This window comes from Bombina bombina, chromosome 11 (assembly GCF_027579735.1).
Source record: "Bombina bombina isolate aBomBom1 chromosome 11, aBomBom1.pri, whole genome shotgun sequence".
NCBI classification, from domain to species: domain Eukaryota; kingdom Metazoa; phylum Chordata; class Amphibia; order Anura; family Bombinatoridae; genus Bombina; species Bombina bombina.
This window is the reverse complement of record NC_069509.1, coordinates 85,365,839-85,387,126: the sequence shown is the minus strand read 5'-3', so window position 1 is coordinate 85,387,126 and position 21,288 is coordinate 85,365,839. Positions and strand designations below refer to the sequence as shown.

Here is a 21,288-nt window from a genome sequence, read left to right as displayed (position 1 = left end):
CGCCGACAAGTTAGAGGACCTGGAAAACAGGTGTAGGCGCAATAACTTGCGAATCAGAGGTGTGTCTGAAACAGTTTTTCCTCCTGCTATAGAGGGTTATCTACAAGCCTTATTTAAAGTCATAAAAGCGAACCCCTCTGCAGAAGATATACCCATTGAAAGAGCCCACAGGGCTATAAGACCTAAGCCTCCTTCAAAAGCCCCACCTAGGGATATCATAGTGAAGTTTTTAAGATACAAGGACAAAGAGGAACTTCTTCGTTGCGCAAGATTAAAACATCCTATCTTCCATGCTGGAGAAGAAATTTTACTGTTCACAGACCTCTCACAGACAACACTCCAAAAGCGGAGAGAACTAGCACCTATCACCACAGTGCTTAGGAGACATAAAGTTCAATACAGGTGGGGGTTTCCAGTTTCCCTAATAGTGACCTGCAACAACAAAACGTCTATTTTCAAACCTGGTGATGACTCTGAGTCCTTCTTCAAAGAACTGCCTATACCTTCTTCCTTGACAGCGGACAAAGATCCCGCTCATCACTCATCGAAAACCCAGATGGTTGCACAGACCTCTTCTACAGGTGAAAACCCACTTTAAGGAGCCCCTCCACCCTCTACGATTGCCGTCATGGCCTGCTTTTGACTGTCTGGGAGGGTTTTTCCTGCCCTTAAGGGGATGAGCCTGCACCAATGGAACTGTTTACTCAGGGGAATTCTGGCCCCTCTACACTTTCAGGGATGCTGGTATCTTTCTTCAATACAGAGGGCCCCATGGGCTCTCCCTCAGCATAAGAAATATCCCTCTGGACAGCGTTTACAACAGTTGGTAAACTATACCTTTTGTGTGTGTCTTTTTTTTTTTTTTTTTTTTCATTCAAAGTTCCCAATTGTTATTGTATTACTGTTTATGCCTGTTAAACTTGTTTATTGATCAATGATTTCTCAGGGCCACAACCTGGGTCAATATTATAATAGTGGAGGGCTGTATGGTGTCTTCAACATGCCTCACCAGCCTGAAGTAAAAGTTCTTGATTTACTTAAATGATATTAGAGTGTTGGGTATTGTTGCTTCCCAGTAGGGAGATGTTCTTTCCATACTGTTCTGCTTCCTGTACCACATTAAAGAATCCCGTATGTCACCCACAGAGCTAAAACTCTGCTTCTATATAATAGCCTGGGATTTTGGTCCCCTATATTGGAATAGCATTTATGATTAATATTGCACACATATCTTATCTCCAGGTTGACACACTCAAAGACATCATGCTAGTAATCCACTGTGGTATAATTCATCTCACAGAACCTCCCCCCCCCACATCTCTTCCTCCTTATATAGCCTCCTCTAATTTGCCTCACCTCCCCCCCTTTTTTCCTTCCCTACATAACTAAACATGTCCCTTTAGAATTAAGAATTAATAAGACTATACTCTCTATAGCCGGAGAGGGAGATACTTCCCCCGAGTACCTTTCTTCCTTCAACTAATCTTGGCACTACAGATAGGAACACTTATTTGGTGTACCTCTATTGTTCCTTTCTCGTACACCTTGAGTGTGCATCCACAACACCTCTAAAGTTGTAAAACTTTAGCTTCTTCTTTTTTTCTTTTCTTCTCTCTCTTCTCTCTGTTCTTTACTTTTCTTCTTTCTCCTCTTTCTTTAATCTCCCTCCCCTCTTGGGGTGGTTTTTTTTTTTTTTTTTTTTTTTTTTTCTTCCTCCCCTCCCTCCCAATGACACAAGAAATGACGGGTAGATCTAGTAGATTTCACGAACATGCTCTACAGCTTACAACGATAAATGTAAAAGGACTTAACAGTCCGGGCAAGAGATCAATAGCATATAAGGAACTTTCCAAATTGGGGAGTCATATTCTCATGATCCAGGAGACACACTTCCAAAGGGGTAAAGAACCTAGATGGAACACTCCACATTTTTCTACAGCCTGTTTTGCTTCAGGCCCCCCCAAAAAAGGGGGGGTGGGCATCTTGATTCACAAATCCATCCCCTTTCAGACATCGCACATTGATAGAGACCCTGAAGGCCGTTACGTTCTCCTATCGGGCCAACTCTTTGGGCAACAGCTTTCGCTGCTGAATATTTATGCGCCAAATCAGGCTCAAAACGCTTTCTTCAAGAAAGTGTCAAACTTGATCCTAGACCGAGTTAAGGGCACCCTTTTTCTTGCTGGGGACTTCAACCTGGCATTTGACCCTGAGCTTGACTCTTCTAAGGGAACCTCATCTGTCCCCAGGACTGTGCTAAAAGCAGTTAGGACCACACTCGCCAATCTTGCCCTCCACGACATCTGGAGAACACTGCACCCAGTAACCAAAGATTACACTTTTTATTCATCCCCACATAATTGCTATACTAGGATAGACCATATACTTACTGACGCTAACGAACTCTCCCTATCCAACCACTGCGAGATTGGCCATATAACTTGGTCGGATCACGCACCAGTGTCTTGCTCCATATTGTGGCCGGACCTCCCTATCACAACCAAGATTTGGAGGCTGGATGACTCCCTTTTGGATGATCCAGTCACATTAACAGAGATAGAAAGAGACATCACTGAATATTTTACAATTAACAACAAAACAACTGCTTCTCTGCAGTGTGAGTGGGAGGCGCACAAAACTGTATTACGTGGCATTTTTATTAAGCGAAAAGCTAGGATTCTCAGACAGGCCAGAGAGAGACACACCTACCTTCTAGATAGAATTCAAACACTTGAGAAAGCCCACAAGCAAGACCTGAACAATAACAGCCTTAGAACCGAACTTTTTAAAACTAGATCGGACCTTAAGGCCCACTTGACAATTATCCACCAGCGCAATGCTCTTTATTTAAGGCAACACTACTTTGAGGGCGGTGACAAACCGGGGAAATTGTTAGCTAGGTGCCTACGGAGGAAACAACTATCTTCCTACATTCACGCTCTCCAAACCCCAGACGGCCACTTAATTAAGAGTAATAAGCAAATTGCGTCCACCTTCAGAAATTATTATAGCTCGCTATATAACATCTTAAATCCCAATGCTAACTTGACAAAGGGCGAATCTCCCCCGGAAGCCAGAGAACACCTTGATGAATATTTCCAAGGGCTAGGTCTACCAACACTAACTAAAGAAGGGAAAGAACACCTTGAATCACCCATCACGTTAGAGGAAATACAACAGGCCATTAAAGATTCCCCAACAGGAAAAAGCCCAGGGCCAGATGGGTACACGATAGGGTACTATAAGAAACTCACAGAGGTATTGTCCCCTCACCTCCTGTCTCTATTTAACAACCTAAGAGATGACCCCTCCCTGTCTAGAAACCTCCTTGAGGCACACATAACTGTAATCCCCAAACAAGGAAAACCAGCTGTACGCCCTGAGAATTTCAGACCCATATCCCTAATCAACACGGATATGAAAATCCTTGCTAAAGTTCTAGCTAACAGACTAAATAAATATCTCCCTAACCTAATATCCTGTGACCAGGTCGGCTTTATACCAGGCCGAGAAGCCCGAGACAATGTTATCAAAACTATCCATCTAATAAACTTCGCTAAGGCCTCGGGGACGCCCTTGGTCCTCTTCTCGTCCGATGCGGAGAAGGCCTTCGACAGGGTTCGTTGGTCTTTTCTGCGGAGGGCTATGGCCGAAATGGGCATTCCAGAATCTTTTTTAAACATGTCCTTCGCTCTATACTCCAACCCTAATGCGAAGATCAGAGTGAATAATGCCCTCTCAGAGCCCTTTTCCATCAATAACGGTACTAGACAGGGATGCCCTTTATCCCCTCTGCTTTTTGCCATCTCTATTGAAATTTTAGCTCAAAAAATTAGAAATAATAATAACATCAAGGGACTAAAGATTGGAAATTCAGAACATAAACAAGCGTTGTACGCTGACGACATCCTCTTCTCTCTGACGGAAGCAGAAAGTTCCATCCCAGAACTACTGTCTGAATTAGATGCCTATGGCAAGGTTTCAAATTTCAAACTGAATATTTCTAAATCAGAAATCTTGAACATCAATACCCCCCCCCCAAACACTACAATATATTAGAGATACATACAATGTCCCCCTGGCTCACCACAAACTAAAATACCTAGGGATACAGCTGACATCTACGACTCTAGACCTATTCAAACATAATTATAGCTCTTTAAAAAATGACATTGCACGAGATTTGTCCTCTTGGAAGAACAAACCCCTCTCCTGGTTGGGTAGGATAGGCGTAGTAAAAATGAATGTTCTCCCCCGGGTTTTATATTTGATGCAAGCTCTACCTATCCCTCTTCCCGACAGTTATATTGCTCAACTACAAAAGATTATAGAACAGTTTATATGGGCGGGCACTAAACCAAGAGTTCCAAAGAAAACACAATACCTACCTAGAGACAATGGGGGACTGGGGATTCCAAACCTTCAGGCTTATAAACACGCAATTGTACTTAGACATATAGTGGAATGGGCACACAACACTGACAATAAAACTTGGATACAACTAGACAGGAATATCTTCAAATTAAATAATGCCGCAACGTTGGCATGGACAGCCCAACAGAAGAGACCTAGAAATATACCGCATTATCTCATCACGGCAAACATCCTTTCTGAGTGGGATAAACTTTTGGCCACCAACACACACATCTCCTCTAAATTTGCTCCACTCTCCCCACTCTTGGAGAACGTAGACCTCCCCTATCACAAAATACAAAACAAGAGCCCTATCCCGTATGCTCTTAGAACGGGATCCATCCAGTTTATCTCAGAAGAGGGTAAATTGAAAACGCAAGCAACCCTTGCAGAGACCCACAGGGGAATTTTTTCCTCGTGGTTTCATTATAACCAAGTATTACACTATATTTCACACCACAAACACAGACATGACTTTGGACGTGAACTTACATACTTTGAGAAACTATGCATACAACTGGACTACCCCGGGCATTTGATCTCTAAACTATACAAAATCACTGTTAAAACTTCTGATATTTCTCTGCCTTCATACACGATCTCTTGGCAAAAAGAACTAAACCGAGACATAGATGCGGACATATGGATGAGGGCATTCAAATTAAACAAACGATCCTCGGTTTCGGCTAAAATACAGGAAATTCAGTTAAAACTACTGAGCCGCTGGTACCTGACTCCGACAAGACTACGCAAAATGTTTCCCAAAACGAGCAGTTCCTGCTGGAGGGGGTGTGGGGAGGAGGACTCCCTCCTCCACATTTGGTGGTCATGCCCACGCTTGACGGACTTCTGGACAGCCATATTTAAAGTAATGACAGAAATTCTAGGCACACCAATTCCCTTTGCTCCAGAGACCCTATTATTTTGTTTCATACCCAGAATGGAGGGTCAGGGTAAGCAAACTTTACTGCTGTTAATGTTGACAGCAGCCAAAAAACTCATACCAAAGCATTGGAGGTCCCATATTGTCCCCACTGAACAAGAGTGGTTAAACCAAGTGAGCGATCTGCTGACGCTGGAAAGATACCATTATTTAAAAAACCATAAACTGGACCAATATGAGCTAATACTAGCATACTGGAATAGAACAATCTAGACTGGGTACTTTTGGTGTACCTCCCATTCACCTATGAAACTAACACTGATCCACTCCGTCCCCTCCCTCTATTCCACTCCCCCCCCTTTTTTCCTTTTTTTTTTTTTTTTTTTTTTTTTCTTCTTTTCCTCTTCTCTCTTCCTTTTTAACTACTTGCTCTCCAGAACCTTCTGGAATAAATACTTATTAAGATGTTTATAGCAATTTGGTAAAACTTATTAAAAAGAAAAAATAAATTGTTAGAAAATATGACAGGATTCATGTTCGTTTACTAAGACGGGACATCAGGGGTCTTCTAATAGTTATTTATCGTTTATACTTTACTATTTACCTGTTGTTTGGCATATCAATAGCACAGACCGAATTCTAGCCCTGTAACCAGATAAAACAATCTTTACTGTTAACTTCTATTTTACACGATTCTGGACGCCTTGTTTGTTTGATTGGTAAGTCTGTGACTTTGTATCTGCTGTATACTGTAAACTGTGATGTACTGTCTTTATTATACATCTGAATAAAGCTCTTTTGAAAAAAAAAGAAAAAAAAAAAAAAAAGTAGCCGAGGGATGTTCAAATTCTTTCCCATTCGTTACTAATAATGCTGGCCATACAAACTGGGACCGGAAAAGTTTGAGGGACCTTCCTGTCTTCATAAACCCTATCTAACTTAGGGATCTTAGTTTCCTCAGGAAGCTTAGCCTCTGGAACTTCTAGCATAGACAGGACCTCCTTCAGTAAAATAACGCAGATGTTCAATTTTAAATCAAAAGGAGGGTTCCTCCGCCGGAGGAGATTTAGTAATAGAAGTCTCTGACTCCGAAAGTACACCCTCTGACGCCACAGAGGTTAACTCATCCTCGGATAGCTGGGACATACAAGCTAGATCCAATTGGAAATTAGATGAATCTAAAACAGGAGAACTGTGTTTAAAGGGACAGTCTAGTCCAAAATAAACTTTCATGATTCAGATAGGGCATGTAATTTTAAACAATTTTCCAATTTACTTTTATCACCAATTTTGCTTTGTTCTCTTGGTATTCTTATTTAAAAGCTTAACCTAGGAGGTTCATATGCTAATTTCTTAGACCTTGAAGGCCACCTCTTTTCAGAATGCATCTTAACAGTTTTTCACCACTATAGGGTGTTAGATCATGTTTTTCATAGAGATAACACTGTGCTCATGCATGTGAAGTTATCTGGGAGCCAGCACTGATTGGCTAAACTGCAAGTCTGTCAAAAGAACTGAAATAAGGGGGCAGTTTGCAGAGGCTTAGATACAAGATAATCACAGAGATAAAAAGTATATAAATATAACTGTGTTGGTTATGCAAAACTGGGGAATGGGTAATAAAGGGATTATCTATCTTTTAAAACAATAAAAATTTGGGTGTAGACTGTCCCTTTAACCTTTCTGTTATGATTCCCAGAGATAGGTACTCAGGGTTTGTGGGCACTGTCTATTGTAACTGTGCGGTAAAGTCTGCAGCAAAAAGGCCTCCTCCAGACGGAGAAATAGCTGTGCGACGGGGAACTGCATGTGAAGCGGTTAGGGTAGAAGGGGTAGTAATCTCTCTGTTCACAGTATCCTGAGAGGTTGATGGCTTAGAGGGACTAACAGTGCTAGGGTTACTAGCAGATTTATCTCTCTTCTTTAAAGCAGGCAATTGGAACAAAATTAAGCAGGCGGGCAAACCACGGCCTCCTCACAATATAATCAGGAATTATTAAGCACTACAGAAGGAGTGGAACCTTCTAACATATTATCAGAGTCCTCCCTAGTAGGTATGTAATCCCACAGTAGAAAGCGAAAAACGATACAAAAATAAACTTTTTAAATATAGAAAGGCACCTTTACAAAACCAAAGGCTGGGGCACTCACCACCTCCTATACCCAGACAAGTTGTCAAGAAAAGCTACTCAGGAGTGCTGTCTGTAGTAGGATCGTAAGGAAGTGAATGAAGCTGCACCCAGTCACATGGTGCGTAAGGCAGGACCTCCCTTGCTATAAAAAAGTGCGCAAGGTTATCAGGAGCTGCACAACTCACAAAAATGAAAGTGAAACCTGCTTGTTCCAGTCAAAAGCACACAGTCTAAATGAGCCCTGAAAACGTACTTCACAAATGTTAAGCAGAATATAAACTCCCCTAACTGTTCCCAATAAACTCCCACTAAGGAGAGATTAACCCTCGATCCTACTGAGGTATAGAGGAGTTACACTATATAAGGCGTCCCTGCTATATGAAAATAACACAGACTTAACCTCCAGGATCCGTGCTTTGGAACAGATACATCCTCTCAAGTGTGACAGCCTTGTAGTGATGCTCTGACAGGGACCTGAGTGTGGAAAAGCAAGACGTGTAACTCTTGCTCAGGAGTTGCTAGATAGACAGTCTGGATGGCTTCACAGAAAAACTTTCCCTGCATCTCCAGACTCTAACTTTTATTAATACTCTCACTGAGAGGTTTATATGATTACTTCAAACTCCAGTCCTCTCTTGAAGGGAACATACCCGTTTAGGGACTATACGAATCTTCTGACACTTCTCTGCCATCCTCCTCTTGTGACGAAATGCAAAGAATGACTGGGGGTAAGGGAAGTGGGAGGGATATTTAAGCCTTTGGCTGGGTGTCTTTGCCGCGTCCTGGTGACCAGGTGTTGTATTTCCCAACAGTAAGGAATGAAGTTATGGACTCTCCCTGCCTTATGGAAAGAAAATTATACTTCAGCTACTGCCCAGCTGCAGGTTTAAAAAAAAAGGAAGAAATGAACAGCAGCCAATCAAGATCAGCAGAGCTGAGGTCATAAACTCTTTTACTGTGATCTCATTACATTTCACTTAACTCTCATGAGATTTCATGAGATGTCATAGTAAACTTCCCTGAATAGGGAAATAAGAGGAGTGTGTATGAAGCTCACTGCCATGCATGTCCCGGGACAGGCATACTGATTTGCTGCCTAAAGTCCTTTACAATGGGGTGTAATGAGGTAAAATATCTTCCTTTTTTACATAGAGATGTTCAGGTGATATTTTCTAGTCAGCTTTTTACAGCTATGCTGCATCACTTTTAAGTGTTTCAACATGTGGGTATCATGGCCCTTTAAAGGGATATTACACAGTGCTCCTTTAGTAAAAACAAATATGTTAAATCAAAGTAAACATAAAAAGAAACATGTTGTGTAAACACCAAAAACTTACTTGTTTGCTTACAAAATTAGCACTTAGAAATTCTCAAGGTAGTCATTGCCCTCAGGGAAATAAGAGAGCTGACATATTGGTAATTAGTTTCATTCTTTCTCTTCTGAGCATGGGCAACTCTGACTCCCTGTTTATCTAGTATTCACTTAATAGTAAACCAGCTCATGTTACTCTATAAGTTTTATGACATCAAGCTAGATAAGCCTTCATGTAGATACCACTGCCACAGTTTAATAAAAAAGAAATAAAAGGTAAAATTATTTAAAAATGATAAATAATACATATTTCATTGATTTCTGTTAAGTTTAAACCACTGCTTAGAGCTTTTTATTACACCAATGAATAAAGGGAAATGTTATTGTGCCTTTAAATATGAAAGGGTTAACACATATGGCATATTTCTAGAATGGCTTGAAATTCACTTTTCTTAAAATACTCACATTGCCGAATTCATTGTCCAATATGTGGCATCATCTGTGATCCATGGATTGCTCGGCAGGCACCCAGACATAACTGGATCATGAGGGAGATACTGCTCACTAAATTTAAGAAACCTTAAAAATAAAAAATAGAAAAAGATTAACAGTTATTGTTTAAAAAGATAAATAATCCCTTTATTACCCGTTCCCCAGTTTCGAGGTTTCTTTACCTCTGATTACCTTGTAGCTAAGCCTCTGCCCCCTTATTTCAGTTCTTTTGACAGACTTGCATTTTAGCCAATCAGTGCCCTCTCATAAGTAACTCCATGAGGATGAGCAGAATGTTATCTATATGGCACACATGAACTAACGCCCTCTAGCTGTAAAACAACCTGCCAAATGCATTCAGATAAGAGGCTTCCTTGAAGGGCTTAGACATTAGCATATGAGCCTACCTAGGTTTAGCTTTTAACAAAGAATACCAAAAGAACAAAGCAAATTTGATGATAAAAGCAAATTGGAAAGTTGTTTAAAATTACTTCCCCTATCTGAATCATGAGAGATTAATTTTGACTAGACTGTCCCTTTAACATTTATGCTATGAAAAAAAAATTCAGTGTGTGTAGACTGTAGTTAAGAAAACAAAAAAGCTAAAAAAATAGGATCAGTAATTATGTCTTCAAATTTGCTAAAATTATATAAATGAAATGTATAATATTTCAAAGACAAAAATATTAAAGGGACATTAAACACTTTGAGATGGTAATATAAAATGATAAATTGTATATATAAAACAACTCTGCAATATACTTTCATTATTTATTTTGTCCTCTTTGTCTGTAATTCCATTCTGAAATTGTGAGCTTTTCAGTTCCTGTTAGAAATGGAAGTGCAGAACACTGTTAAATCCAGCACAACCATTGGCTGCACACTCTAGTGACCTATTTATAACAGTCCCTAATTGGCCACAGCAGAGAAGGTAACACAAGTTACAACATGGCAGCTCCCAGTGTTTTATAGACACTAAAACTTTACACTTATTTTGTCACTTTTTAACCAACGAATGAAACTTTAAAAAATACATCTACATGTTAGTCATGGACTAATCTTTTCTTTGAATGCATCATTCTATCTAGCATGTATTTAGTGTTTAATGTCCCTTTAAAGCTAATGTTTATGCTCCAACTTAATAAAAAAAACATGAAAATACCATGAAACAAACAAAAAACATACATTCCATAACTTAAATTCAGCTTTGTTTATTATTTTATACAAAAACATGGTTGACATAATTGATGACATCACCTGTGAATTAATGATGATATTGATCACAAGACATGATATCACTGAAATCAAACTGGAAGTTATGCATGTAATTTCCAAATCTTATTAAAGAGTGCCAGTATTTATATAAAATCCCAAAAGAACTCTGCACTCACTTCGTTTGAACAGCTGCCTGGGGTGCATCCAATGCTTAAGCAAATACACAGTCCCAAAATAAAGAGCGCTCACCAGGTCTTTTTATCAATATAGCAATCAATGCTTTTATTACATAAAGTGACGTTTCTGGGGTTTTAACCCCGTCCTCAGGTCTGAGGATGGGGTTAAAACCCCCGAAACATTACTTTATGTAATAAAAGCATTGATTGCCATATTGATTAAAAAGATCTGGTGAGTGTTCTTTATTTTGGGACTATATATATTTATATATATATGTTTATACACACACACATATATATATCAGTGCATATATCAGTGCTAGCTGCCCCATTAACTGATCAGTATGGTTTTACTTTAGGGAGATCATGTCAGACTAATTTGACTTATTTTATTAAATAAACAAAAGTATTAGAACACAGTGGAACAGTTGACGTAAGATATCTAGATATCAGCAAAGTATTTGACACCATCCCAAACAACAAACTTATTCACAAACTGTATCTCCTTGTGAACTTTGGTAGAATACTGGCTTATGGATAGAAACCAGAGTGTTACTAGTGGAGGTCATCAGGGGCCAGTTCTGGGACCTGTTTTGTTTAATATATTTGTCAGTGATATTAGCAAAGAGCTAGAGGGAAACGTTTGTCTGTTTGCAGATGATACATAAATGGTAGAGTAGATATACCAGGGGGGGGGAGACAAAATGAGAAGAGACATACAACAATTGGAGGATTGGACAAATGACTAGGATCTAAAGTTTAAGACCGCAAAGTGCAAAATTATGCATTTAGGAAAGAAAAATCAAAATATTAATTACAGACTCAATGACACTTTTATAGTGTGCAGTTCTGGAGGCCATAATTACAGAAGAATATAAACAAACTGGATTCTGTGCAAAGAGGGGCTACTATAATGGTACATGGTCTAAAAAATAAATCTCACCAAGAGATGCTCAATGACCTAAATATGTACAGCTTAGAGGACAGAAGGGAAAGAGGTGGTATGATAGTAACTTTCAAGCATATTAAGGGGCTTAGTAAAGCTGAGACTGTGAATATTTTTCATAAAAAGAAAAATTCAAGAACAAGGAGTCATGATCTCAAGCTGAAGGGTATACGTTTCAGGAGTAATTTGCTGGAGCACTTCTTTATAGAAAGGGTGATTGTCATTAACATCTCTTGTGAAAGTTTATTCCATGAAATATTGTGGGGGACTTTAAACCCTTAGCAACCACAACGTACCCTGTAAGTCACTGGTCTTTAAGGGTTTTACTGGTCATAGTAGCACGGATCTTGCTGTGAGCTGCCAGACCGCGCTATTATGACCTCCCTTCCGGATGCAAACATCTTGGTATAGAGAGGTCAAAGGAATCCCCATTCAAGGGGTTTAGAATGCCTGATATAAATGTAAAACTATTCTCCTCCTCTGTTGTCAGGGTTCAGCCTGGAATTGAACCTGTCTCTATTTCTGCAGCTGTTATTTCCCAGCCTGTTGTTTTACCACTGTGCCATCAGATGACTTGATCACAGAAAAGGAATATTGTGTTTTTCTGTTTGCTGCAACCTTGGCTCTCTGGCTCCACCTGCTTGCCAGTTGAAACAAATCATTTAATCAGCAGTCTGCTTTATCTGGGAGGTTTGTTTGCAATTCTGTGCTTTCACATTAAGAGTGATACTCTGAAAGACTCTCTGTTCCTGTTTCCTGTGAGATATACAGAATTGTTGGAATTCCTGGTTCCTGATTTCTGCTACAATTACGGACTACTCTTCTGGATAATCCCTTGGCACTGTGTTTCATTTTTTAACTGATTTCCTGGCAATTGAGCTTGCCTAAAACTTTCCTTTCTAAGGACTGACTCAGGTACTTTTGTTTACTTGTTTCCTGATACTACAAAGTTCCAATTGCAGTCTATGCAAATATCCTGTTTGTATCTACAAAGTTCCAATTTGCAGTTTATGCAAGATTCCTGTTTGTTTCTACAAAGTTCCAGTTTGCAGTTTATGCAAATTTCCTTAAAGTACCAATTTGCAGTTTATACAAGTCTCCTTAAAGTACCAGTTTGCAGTTTATACAAGTTTCCAGTTTGTTACAACTGTGTCCAGTCTACTGCATATGCAAATATCCTGTTTTTTATTACAAAGCTCTGCTTTCCTGAATGTTATTACACAGTTCCAGTCTACAGCATATGCAAATATCCTGTTTGTTATTACAAAGCCCTGCATTCCTGTTTGTTATTACAAAGCCCTGCTTTCCTGAGTGTTATTACACAGTTCCAGTCTACAGCATATGCAAATATCCTGTTTGTTATTACAAAGCTCTGCATTCCTGTTTGTTATTACAAAGCTCTGCTTTCCTGAGTGTTATTACACAGTTCCAGTCTACAGCATATGCAAATATCCTGTTTGTTATTACAAAGCTCTGCATTCCTGTTTGTTATTACAAAGCTCTGCTTTCCTGAGTGTTATTACACAGTTCCAGTCTACAGCATATGCAAATATCCTGTTTGTTATTACAAAGCTCTGCTTTCCTGAGTGTTATTACACAGTTCCAGTCTACAGCATATGCAAATATCCTGTTTGTTATTACAAAGCTCTGCATTCCTGTTTGTTATTACAAAGCCCTGCTTTCCTGAGTGTTATTACACAGTTCCAGTCTACAGCATATGCAAATATCCTGTTTGTTATTACAAAGCTCTGCATTCCTGTTTGTTATTACAAAGCTCTGCTTTCCTGAGTGTTATTACACAGTTCCAGTCTACAGCATATGCAAATATCCTGTTTGTTATTACAAAGCTCTGCATTCCTGCCTGTTATTACAAAGAACTGTATTCCTGCCTAATACTACAGCCTATAGACATTGTCTTATCTAATTGCATATCTCTACATTGCTTTATCCTATAAATAAAACCATCTCCTTTATTTCCTAAAACGTTGTACCTGTTTAATTATGCCTAAAGGGAAAGACTCACGCAGACAAAACACAACATTAACCCCAAAACCTGACACCTCTGCACAACAGCTCCTTACTGCTGAACCTGATCCCTTGCAGAGTATGACATCTGTGTACTCCTTACAGAGAACGGAATATGGCACCATAATTACAGCTTGTAACATACTGTAATAACCATATTTTGTTTAGTTCTTTAGGGGAAGAGAGAGAGAGATTTTCAAGAGATCTCTTCTTTTTTTCATCTTTTAGAAGTTGAAGCTAAATATAGAGCAGTTGCTTTGTGAGTCTGAGACCTCACTTTTCTCTAAAGCAAAGTTTTCACACACACTTGTCATTTGAAGATTGCCGGAAGGAACTGCCCTATTTATTAGCTTTTGTATGGTTTATTTTTTCTCTGAACATTTTCCTTGTTTCCCTTTATACATATGTCTAGACCCTCAAACTGTCAAGTCACTGTCATCACTGAATGTTTTAGAAACTGTAATTCCAGAAGGTTCATTCACTGGAGTGCTTTTTTTTTTTTTCATCTAAATTAATCATCTTTCACTTGGGAACACACAGCTGCTCCTAAATTTCTGTGTCTGAATCTATACAATTCATAGCTTTTCTGCTTTACAATTTCTTCACCACAGTTGCAGCTATCAAATGTTGTAACTGGACAAATAGTGTGGCTGGTCATATCATGGAATTTTACATTATTGAGACATCATACAAGAATTTCCAGCATATCATACACCACAAAGGAAAAAGATAAAAGATCTTGATGGATTCTATCATTTCATGATAAAAGCAGAGATGTGTACACAGATCAAACAATCACACAGTCATATCCTGATTCTTCCAGGCGAATGCCAAAGTCAAACAAAGCTATCAGGAAAACTATCATGGGAAATACACAATTTTGTCAAATCTGTATCAAATTTACACATATGCAGTCTTATAATATATATTACCTTATATTTATCTAACACACCCAACATCTGCTAGATTCATGTCAGATTTATGGAACCACACTTAGTTCTGTAAACTGCATAGAAAATTTACAAACATACAGTTTAACCTAAACTTAAAAAAAATAATATATATATATATATATATATATATATATATTTAATCTATATCTTCAACTAAAACTATTGCATTGGCTGAATCAGGTATAATTTGACAGTGGGGTAATTAATATATTAATTATGTGCCATTTAATACATTATAATATCTACACTAAATGAAATGCACCTAGATTACAAGTTTTGCGCTAGAGGGTGTGAAACGAACACAACAAAAGTTGCGTTATTACACCCTTCATAGCGCTGCTATTATGAGTTTTGAAAAAGCCGCCTTGTGTGTGCGATATGGTTGCGATGAGCTCGATACCGCACAAAATCCAAGCGCCGATTTGACGTGCTAGAGCACGCTTTCCCCATAGACATTAATTTTTTTTCTAACACCTGCGATCACGGAATGAAAAAGCTCTGTAACGCAGCCCCAATGATGTCTATGGGGAAAAAAGTTATGTTTAAACCTAACACCCTAACATAAACTCCACGTCTAAACACCCCTAATCTGCTGCCCCCGACATCGCAAACAACTACATAAACTTATTAACCCCTAATCTGCCACTCCGGGAGTTCATTCAGCACAAGGGTCTGTTACTAGTGGTGTTCTTCAGGGGTCAGTTCTGGGGCCTGTTTTGTTTAACATATTTATCTCCGATATCAGCAAAGGGCTACAGGGGAAAGAATGTCTGTTTGCAGATGATACAAAAATGTGTAACAGAGTGGATGTTCCAGGGGGGGTAGACAAAAGGAGAAGTGATATACAGCAATTAGAGGATTGGACAAATGACTGGGATCTAAAGTTTAACACAGCAAAGTGTAAAATAATGCATTTAGGGAAGAAAAATCCAAATGTTAATTACAAACTCAATGACACTTTACTGACTGTTACAGATGAGGAACAGGACTTGGGAATTATTATTTCAGATGATTTAAAACTTAGTAAACAATGTAGTAATGCAGCGAGTAAGGCTAGCAGAATGCTTGGATGTATGTAGAGGTATTTGCAGCAGAAATAGTAAGGTTCTTATGCCACTTTATAGATCATTAGTTAGGCCACATCTTGAGTATTGTGTGCAGTTCTGGAGGCCATATCTTCAGAAGGATATTAACAAACTTGAGTCTGTGCAAAGGAGGGCTACCAAAATGGTACATGGTCTAAAAAATAAAACTTACCAGGATAGGCTCAATGACCTAAATATGTATAGCTTAGAGGAGAGGGGAAAGAGGTGATTTGATAGCAACTTTTAAGTACATTAAAGGGTTTAGTAAAACTGAGGCTGTGGGTATTTCACATAAAATGGAAAACTGAAGAACAAGGGGTCATGAGCTCAAGCTAAAGGGTAGTAGATTCAGAAGTAATTTGAGGAAACACTTCTTTACAGAAAGAGTGATTGATTTATGGAATAAACTTCCTCAAGAGGTAGTAGCAACAAACACTGTGGGGGACTTTAAAAATGCATGGGACAAGCATAAGGCTATCCTACAAACTAAATAAGTTTATACTGTTAGGTAATATCGGGCAGACTTGCTGGGCCTATGGCTCTTATCTGCCGTCAATATCTATGTTTCTATGATATCGCTGCCACTATAATAAAGTTATTAACCCCTATTCCGCCGCTCCCCGACATCCCTGCCACTTAAGTTATTAACCCCTTAACCTCTGGCCTCCCACATCACTGCCACTAAAAAAAACTATTAACCCCTAAACCGACAGCCCCCCACATCGCAAAAAACTAAATTAAACTTATAACCCCTAAACCTAACAACCCCCTATCTTTAAATTAAAATTACAAGCTCCCGATCTTAAAATAAATAAAAACTTACCTGGGAAATTAAAAAAACCTAAGTTTAAACTATATATTAAACTAACATTACTATTATACTAAAATTAAAATAACTATCAAATAAATACATTTAATTACTAAAGCCAGACAGATAGCTCAGCATGTTATTGCACTGTGGCTAAGCTTTGTAGCAACCTTAGGGTTGCAGGTTCGATTTCCAGTGAGGTCCATTCAGCCTTTCATTCTTCCGAGGTCGATTAAATGAGCAGCATCTTCAGTCCTTTATGGGTGATTAGACGCGCTTTACAAATACCCAATACATACATATGAAAGAGCAGTATTCAAATATATGGACTTTTCTTTTTGTGGAATCCTTCATGAATTAACTAAGTTTTGTTTCTTCAAGACATGGTTAGAGGATTTAATTTACCTAAGGGTTTCGTGATTCCTCAGTCAAGGGTCACTTCTTTTTGGGTTTCTAGATGGATTCTGTGTTCATGTCTTTGTCTTTATCGGACATAAGTCAATTGTAAGTGGTGTTAGCCTGTCTAAATTACAGTCTAGAACATTTCTTTCAGTGGCTATGTGCATAAAAGTTTTAGGTCTCATAACTGCAGCATCGGGCATGGTTCCCTGAGATCTCTTTTTGCTTTGCATACTGAATCAATAATACAGGGTTTGTTTTTAGATATCACTGTCACGCCGCTCCGCTCTAGCCATTGCTAGGGGCGCGGCGTCTCCTTCCCTGCTCGTTGCCAGGGGCTATGATTGGTCCGGAGGCGTGCGGCGCTGACTTCAGCGTTGCACGCTCCTCTCAGGTCCTGATGCCTGGGTGTGAATCCTGCGCCTATTTGAATCACTTCTTCTCGATCTATCACTGCCCAAGTTTAGGTGTTGCTTCGTGTACTACTGGGAGTGATAGATTGTTTTAGTCTTTGCCTTGTTGTGTTTCAACCCTGTCTGATTACTCTGCCTGCCATACCCCTGAATTACTGGACTGATATATATTGCTGCTAAACCTGCCTTTCTGACGACTCTACCTGTCTAACCCCTGAATTGCTGGATTGATGTATTGCTGCTGAACCTGTCTGTCTGACTACTCTATCTGTTTAACCCCTGAATTGCTGGACTGATATTTGCTACTGAACCCTGCCTGTCTGACTACTCCGCTTATTAACCCCTGTTATTCTGGATTGCCTCTTTGTTGCTGAACCCTGCCTGCCTGACCATTCTAGTGGTGTGCCCTTGGACTTCTTTACCGTTGTCAAACCCTGCCTGCCTGACCATTCTAGTGGTTTGTCCTTGGACTGCTTTACTGTTGCCGAATCCTGCCTGCCTGACTATTCCAGTGATTTGCCTTGCCCTATTCTGCCGTTGCCACTGGGGACTGTCCTGCCTGTGGTGAGTGCCACTCTCCTCATCTTACTAACTTTCTCTGCTCTGGGATATTCTCTCTCATTCCGGCTCGACGGCGGGATAACAAGACTACAAGCCCAAGTTCGGTCTGATAGGGGTATTCCACGAGAATTACAATCACAGTTGATATTTTTAAATCCTAACACTCTACTCTCTTTGTTTTGGTGATTAGTCTATCATCATTTTATTCAGAGGGCCTCATTTGTTCATCCTCCCTGGACTGTATTCTTAATGGATGCAAGTCTTACATGTTGGGGAGCTGTCTGATGGTCTTTTGAGAGCACAAGAGATTTGGAAACTTCAAGAGGCGATGTTTCCAATCGATATTTTAGAACTCCATGCTATTTTTCAGAGCTCTTTCAGGCTTGGCCTCTTTTTAGGAGAGAACTTTTTAGTTTTTTGCTTTCAGACAGACAATATCACAACTGTGGCATATGTCAATCAATAATAGGGACTCATAGTTCCTTAGCATTTAAGAAGTATCTTGAATACGCTCTTAGATGGAATTCATCTCCTATTTTCTACAATTTTAGACATTTGGGAGGTGGATTATCTCAGACGTCAGTCTTTATATCCAGGAGAGTGGTGTCTCTATACAAATGTGTCTTCTCAATTTCCCAGGTACCTTTTCAGGTCCAGGGATCCTCAGGTGGAGATGGTGGATGCATTAGCAGTGTCTTGGTTTTGCAACCTGACTACATCTTTCCGCCTCTGTTTTTTTTCTTCCAAAGGTGATTTCCAAAATCATATTGGAACAGTGCCATGTGTTTCTGATAGCATCAGCATGGCCTCACAGGTTTGGTGTGTGGATTTTGTTCAGATGTCCAGTTGCCATCCTTGGCTGCTTTCTCTTTGGCCAGCCCTCTTATTTTAGGGGCTATGTTGCAGGCTGATAAGTCTGTTTCAAGGAACATGTATTATCAGGTTTGGAAACCTATATTTTATAGTGTTCTTCTCATAAATTCTCTTGGCATTCTTTTAGAATTCCTAGCATTTTTTAGTTTCTTCAGGTTGGTTTGGTTAAGTTTGTCTTTAATTTTTTTGAAGGGACAAAAATCTGATCTTTCTGTTTTATTTCCTAGAAAGATTGTTCAAACTTCCTGATATTCACTGTTTTGTTCAGGCTTTTTGGTTTTCATCAAGCCTGTTCATTTATTAATTCTCCTTTTTGGAGTCTTAATTTGGTTCAAGGATTTTGTAGACTCTTTCTTTTGAGCCTATATTTTCTTTAAAGAATATCTACTTTCTTGGAAAGTATTGTTTCTTTTGGCTATCTCTTCTGCTAAAATAGTTTCTGATTTATCAGCTCTCTTTTCTTTGTCTCCTTATCTATTTTTTTATCTAGATAAGTTGTTTTGTGGACTTCTTTTTTTTCTAAGGTTGTGCATTTGAACAACATTTGTGGAGAAATTGTTGTTCCTTCCTTACGGCTAGATTTAGAGTTTTGTCGGTAAGGACCCGCGTAGCTAACGCCGGCTTTTTTCTGGCCGCACCATAAAAATAACTCTGGTATTGAGAGTCCACATAAAGGCTGCGTTAGGCTCCAAAAAAGGAGCGTAGAGCATATTTAACGCAGCTTCAACTCTCGATACCAGAGTTGCTTACGGATGCGGCCAGCCTCAAAAACGTGCTCGTGCACGATTCCCCCATAGGAAACAATGGGGCTGTTTGAGCTGAAAAAAAACCTAACACCTGCAAAAAAGCCGCGTTCAGCTCCTAACGCAGCCCCATTGTTTGCTATGCGGAAACACTTCCTACGTCTGCACCTAACACTCTAACATGTACCCCGAGTCTAAACACCCCTAGCCTTACACTTATTAACCCCTAATCTGCCGCCCCCGCTATCGCTGACCCTTGCATATTATTATTAACCCCTAATCTGCAGCTCCGTAAACCGCCGCTACTTACATTATCCCTATGTACCCCTAATCTGCTGCCCTAACATCGCCGACCCCTATATTATATTTATTAACCCCTAATCTGCCCCCCACAACGTCGCCTCCACCTGCCTACACTTATTAACCCCTAATCTGCCGACCGGACCTGAGCGCTACTATAATAAAGTTATTAACCCCTAATCCGCCTCACTAACCCTATAATAAATAGTATTAACCCCTAATCTGCCCTCCCTAACATCGACGACACCTAACTTCAATTATTAACCCCTAATCTGCCGACTGGAGCTCACCGCTATTCTAATAAATGTATTAACCCCTAAAGCTAAGTCTAACCCTAACACTAACACCCCCCTAAGTTAAATATAATTTACATCTAACGAAATTAATTATCTCTTATTAAATAAATTATTCCTATTTAAAGCTAAATACTTACCTGTAAAATAAATCCTAATATAGCTACACTATAAATTATAATTATATTATAGCTATTTTAGGATTAATATTTATTTTACAGGTAACTTTGTAATTATTTTAACCAGGTACAATAGCTATTAAATAGTTAATAACTATTTAATAGTTACCTAGTTAAAATAATAACACAATTACCTGTAAAATAAATCCTAACCTAAGTTACAATTAAACCTAACACTACACTATCATTAAATTAATTAAATAAAATATCTACAATTACCTACAATTAAACCTAACACTACACTATCAATACATTAATTAAATACAATATCTACAAATAACTACAATGAAATAAACTAACTAAAGTACAAAAAATAAAAAAGAACTGTTACAAAAAATAAAAAAATATTTACAAACATAAGGAAAATCTTACAACAATTTTAAACTAATTACACCTACTCTAAGCCCCCTAATAAAATAACAAAGCCCCCCAAAATAAAAAATGCCCTACCCTATTCTAAATTACTAAAGTTCAAAGCTCTTTTACCTTACCAGCCCTGAACAGGGCCCTTTGCGGGGCATGCCCCAAGAAGTTCAGCTCTTTTGCCTGTAAAAAAAAACATACAATACCCCCCCCCCAACATTACAACCCACCACCCACATACCCCTAATCTAACCCAAACCCCCCTTAAATAAACCTAACACTAAGCCCCTGAAGATCATCCTACCTTGTCTTCACCATACCAGGTTCACCGATCCGTCCTGGCTCCAAAATCTTCATCCAACCCAAGCGGGGGCTGGCGATCCATCTTCCGGCGGCTGAAGAGGTCCAGAAGAGGCTCCAAAGTCTTCATCCTATCCGGGAAGAAGAGTAGATCCGGACCGGCAACCATCATCTTCCAAGCGGCATCTTCTATCTTCATCCGATGAGGACCGGCTCCATCCTGAAGACCTCCACCGCGGACCCATCTTCATCCGGCGACGTCCAACTGAAGAATGACGGTTCCTTTAAGGGACGTCATCCAAGATGGCGTCCCTCGAATTCCGATTGGCTGATAGAATTCTATCAGCCAATCGGAATTAAGGTAGGAATATTCTGATTGGCTGATGGAATCAGCCAATCAGAATCAAGTTCAATCCGATTGGCT

At 39.3% G+C, this 21,288-nt stretch overlaps 1 protein-coding gene across 1 annotated transcript in view; it reads right to left on the bottom strand.

Moving 5' to 3' along the window:
* Positions 1-21,288, bottom strand: part of LOC128642128 (regulator of G-protein signaling 11-like) — an 801,065-nt gene that overhangs the window by 166,019 nt on the left and 613,758 nt on the right. Inside the window, exon 12 of the mRNA XM_053694807.1 lies at positions 9,206-9,319. Within this exon, the coding sequence (XP_053550782.1) occupies positions 9,206-9,319 (114 nt within the window). The remainder of the gene's footprint in view (positions 1-9,205; positions 9,320-21,288) is intronic.